General features: G+C 27.6%; 1 protein-coding gene across 1 annotated transcript in view; it reads right to left on the bottom strand.

Annotated features, from left to right (window-relative positions):
- Positions 1 to 3,628: 3,628 nt before the first annotated feature.
- LOC101505178 (PLASMODESMATA CALLOSE-BINDING PROTEIN 2) overlaps positions 3,629 to 4,128 on the bottom strand; it is a 2,592-nt gene continuing 2,092 nt past the window's right edge. The window contains 1 exon segment of the mRNA XM_073365260.1: positions 3,629 to 4,128. This exon segment is cut by the window's right edge and continues 17 nt beyond it. Within this exon segment, the coding sequence (XP_073221361.1) occupies positions 3,860 to 4,128 (269 nt within the window). The 3' untranslated portion in view covers positions 3,629 to 3,859.

The following is a 4,128-nucleotide window of genomic DNA, read 5'->3' as shown; positions in this document are numbered from 1 at the left end:
TCTTTCTAAGTAGCATTTTAGTTTCTAAAAAAAACTCTAAATTTAATGTGTAGTAGATGAGATTAAAATGTAATTTTCACTGTTATAAACAAACACCAATCAGCTTTGGCTTTACCTAGAAATGTCTAAAATTAATGTCTAGCCTATTTTATCTACTAATCAAGCTTAATTTAACCTTAAACAATTGGGTCTAATATGATTATTTTATCATGCAACCAAAATTCAACTATGGTGAGATAAGGCTTGATTTTTATGTGACAACTTTCCATGTTGAGTGCAAAATTACAATGCTTTTGTAAATTTATCTAGGAGTGTCAATATCCTGTGAAGCAGCAACCCTCATACATAAGTTTGTGGTGGTGCCAAAATGATGTTAGGCCTCTTATTACAAAAGTTTATAAGGGGAATAAGAAACTGACTTGTGGACTTCTGGTCAGTTTAGGTATTTAGGGTTTTGATGTAAGTCAAAACTAGGATTAGTCTAGATATTTTGTGCTCAACATCTAGTAAAGGTCTTGAATCAGAAGAAAAAAAATTCGAAACTTTTTATTTTTCATTTTTTTTATATTTTTTTTATCATGTCTAACATTAGGTGTATGTTAGAAATTTTTTAAAAATTATGAAAATACAATCAAACCATTTTTAAGCCAATTTTGCATTTCTAAATTGATTCACTTGCACTTAGTATTAGTTAATCGTAACATTATATTATTATAAATATTTGATTTGAATTACAACTATCTATAATATTTGATTTATATTAATATGACAATAAAATCATAACAATTAAAAACTTTTTTTATTCCTCACATACATCTCATAAATATACTTAAAATAATTATTATTTTGCTTTCTATAAATATATTTACAAACAAAAAAACTTTTTTAAAAAATTTATTTTCGAAGCACATGTATAATTTTAGTTTAAGTGCAATTTCAGTCTTTTTATTTTCATCAATTTATAAAATTGATCTTATTTTAAAAGTTGACAGATTCGGTGTCTTTATTAAATTTCTGATGTATATGAATAATTGTGTGAAAAAAGAATAAAAGAAACGGGCCCACATCACGAATGTTCACGACTTTCACAAATAAAAGATAAAACACGTTTTTATATCCTCTATAAAAGAACACTTTTTATAACCATAAACAAAAACTATGCTGACCCGTGCTCCACGAGAGGTGATACGGGCTCTTTTAAACCATGCACCGTGTTTCCATTCTCTAGGAAGTAGGAACCACTTGTGTAGGCAATAAAATGAACAAGTGGCAGAAATTGCATGTCTTCAAATGGGTTCATTATTAAAAAACTGAAAATACTAAGTAGTGTTCGTGAAACAATACTTTAAAATTAATTGAACTTATAAGGTATTTTGTTAGTTTGGAAGAGTCAGAGTAATAAAGATGTAATAAGTTTTTTTTTTTTTTTCTGGTTTTAGAAGAGATGACGAATTGGAATTTGTGACAAGAAGTTTAACTTAACTTATTTATAATATGTATTAAAACTTAAAGATAGTTTATTTTTTTTTTAATAAAATTAATAATTAATTATTAATATTGACTATTATAAAAAAATAATTGAAAATATTTATATTAAAAAGTGTATGACATGTATTCATATTTTAATTCAGGGCATTGCATGTAATATGAATTTATTGCAAGCATGCACTTTTTTTTTTTTGGACATCAAGCATGCACTTGTTAATGCCACTATAAATATCTATTTTATATTTACAATTTAATTATATTTTATATTTATAATTATATTTAATTATATTTTTGTCCTCCTATTTTTTTAAATGATCCTCTTTTTTAAAAATTAAATAGTTTTAATATGTTTTTTTTGAATTTTTTGGATTTTTAATTAAAAATTACGATGTGATATGATACGATAACTTTGACGGATTAATATCAATGAAATTATAATAAAAACTTTTAAAAATTCTACTTTCAATTTTTAAAATTATTCATTTTCTTAATTTAATTAATAAGATATAAATAACTAATGCATTTAGATGACTCTACATCACGATATTGTATGTCAAGTCATTTAAAATATGTTAAATCACAACTTTTTTAGTTAAAAATCTGAAAGAGAAACAAAAACTATTGAATTTTAAAATAAGGAGATCAATTTGATGGATAAGTGAAAATACAAGGACAAGTTAAACCTATATTCATTTGCGTTTATAAAATTAGTAGATGATAAATGTGGAAAATCATCTACGAGCATGGAAAAATGAAAAATCAAATATTAAATTATAATTAAATAGTAAAATGATAAAAATTAGGTTTAATTGTAGTTTTAGTTCCTCTATTTTAGCTGAATCACGAAAGTAGTCCCCTCATTTTATTTATCCCCTGTTATGGTCCCCCAAACAGAATTTTGGTCCTAAACTTGACGAAATGTCATTTTTTAAGCCACACCACACCATTTATGATCATAGATTTCAAGTACAATTGTTGCACTACGAGATCTTGAAGCATTATATGATTTAAATAAATACAAAAAAAGAATAAAATTTCATCAAATTTTGGATCAAAATTCTGTTTGAGGGACCAAAATTGGGAATAAATAAAATAGGAATGACTACTTTTGCGATTCAGCTAAAACAGAGGATCAAAACTGTAATTAAACCTAAAAATTAGAAGATCATGTGTTAAAACTTTCCCTAAATGTTAGTATTTATAAAATGGTAGTATTTGACAATAAAAAAAAAAAGTGTAGGTATGATTTTTGAGGTATACTCTAGAATATTCAATTTTGTAAACGAGAGATATCCACTCAAATGAAACATAACCTATCGCTGACCGGCTGAGCTTAGACTTGAGTTGTGTGGTATATTATTTTAATAAAAAAATTATTTATTTTTATTGCATTCTCAACAATTTTTTTTTTTGCATGCGCCCTCTCCACTTAGAGTGGGTTTTCTATTCTTGATTGTACCATTTTCCTGATCAAAACCACTTATGCGTATTTTGCACAAGCCCGTTATGGATTTTCTTTAAAAATAGGGACTCTATTCACACCAAAACTCAACTCATTTATAAGTTTTCTCTCTTCTCTCTCATTTGATCAATACATTTTTGAGCTACTTCTTTCCTCAATATAGTTTGTAATTGATCTGTTTTATCCTAAGAATTTTGTGATTGATAGTCTACTTACACAATTTTAAATAATATCACAAAACGTCTTATAAAAATGATCTAATTTATAATTCAATCTAGTAATATCTTCAATGGCTGAAACTTGATTTGTCAAAAATTAGTTTTTGACCCAGTCTCTTGAAAAGTGAAAATGATGCCTCTAATTCTATCAATAGTTCAAAAAAGAAAGTCCAGTAGACACCCAAATACTGAATTCACTTTATGAACGAAAGAAGTGGAGAAAGAGATATAATAGAGCTATAAAAAAATTATAAAAATTGATAGTTCAACGTTAAAAGAAAAAGTTTAAAGGTAAGGTCATGGATAAACTCAGATAATATATGAGGTTGCTAAAGGTTCAACTAATTTTATAAAAAAAAAATATTGTAAAAAAAAACTAATTTAAAAATATTGCATCTCATTCTGATAGATAATATACATATCAAAAAGTGAGCAGCCACCAGGTTCTATGCCCTCTTCATTACTCATTAGTAGTCATCATTATATTCACCACTTAAAAGGAACCAAATTCTCTACTTTTTCCCCTTTGCACATAGAAGGAACAAAACAAAAGCAAAAAGAACAGAAGACCAAAGTGGGGTTTGCTTCTGGATGATTCCAAGTGATGAAATTACAAGAACACCCATCATGTAGTGGCAAAATCTCATCCACACAACAAACCGCCCACAAGTTTTGCCTACAATTTTACCATTTAGTCCCTCACAATTAGTAGCCTTAAAGTAAAAAAAAGGGATAGTAATAACACACAAGTGCCTTTAGATTGAACCACTCCATTAGAATCACTTAATCCACCAGTACCAGTTGATGATGCTGGACTAATTCCAAACACATTAGGACCACCTGTTGTTGTGCCAGTTCCTGTACCTGTACCTGTACCTGTTCCTGTACCTGTTCCTGTTCCTGTTCCTGTTCCAATACCTGTTCCGGTGCTTGTTCCTGGTGTTGTACTTGAGGGAGTGG

The sequence above is a fragment of the Cicer arietinum genome, chromosome 2, assembly GCF_000331145.2.
Source record: "Cicer arietinum cultivar CDC Frontier isolate Library 1 chromosome 2, Cicar.CDCFrontier_v2.0, whole genome shotgun sequence".
NCBI lineage: Eukaryota > Viridiplantae > Streptophyta > Magnoliopsida > Fabales > Fabaceae > Cicer > Cicer arietinum.
The sequence above is the reverse complement of the archived record's forward strand: the minus strand, read 5'-3'. Positions and strand labels throughout refer to the sequence as shown.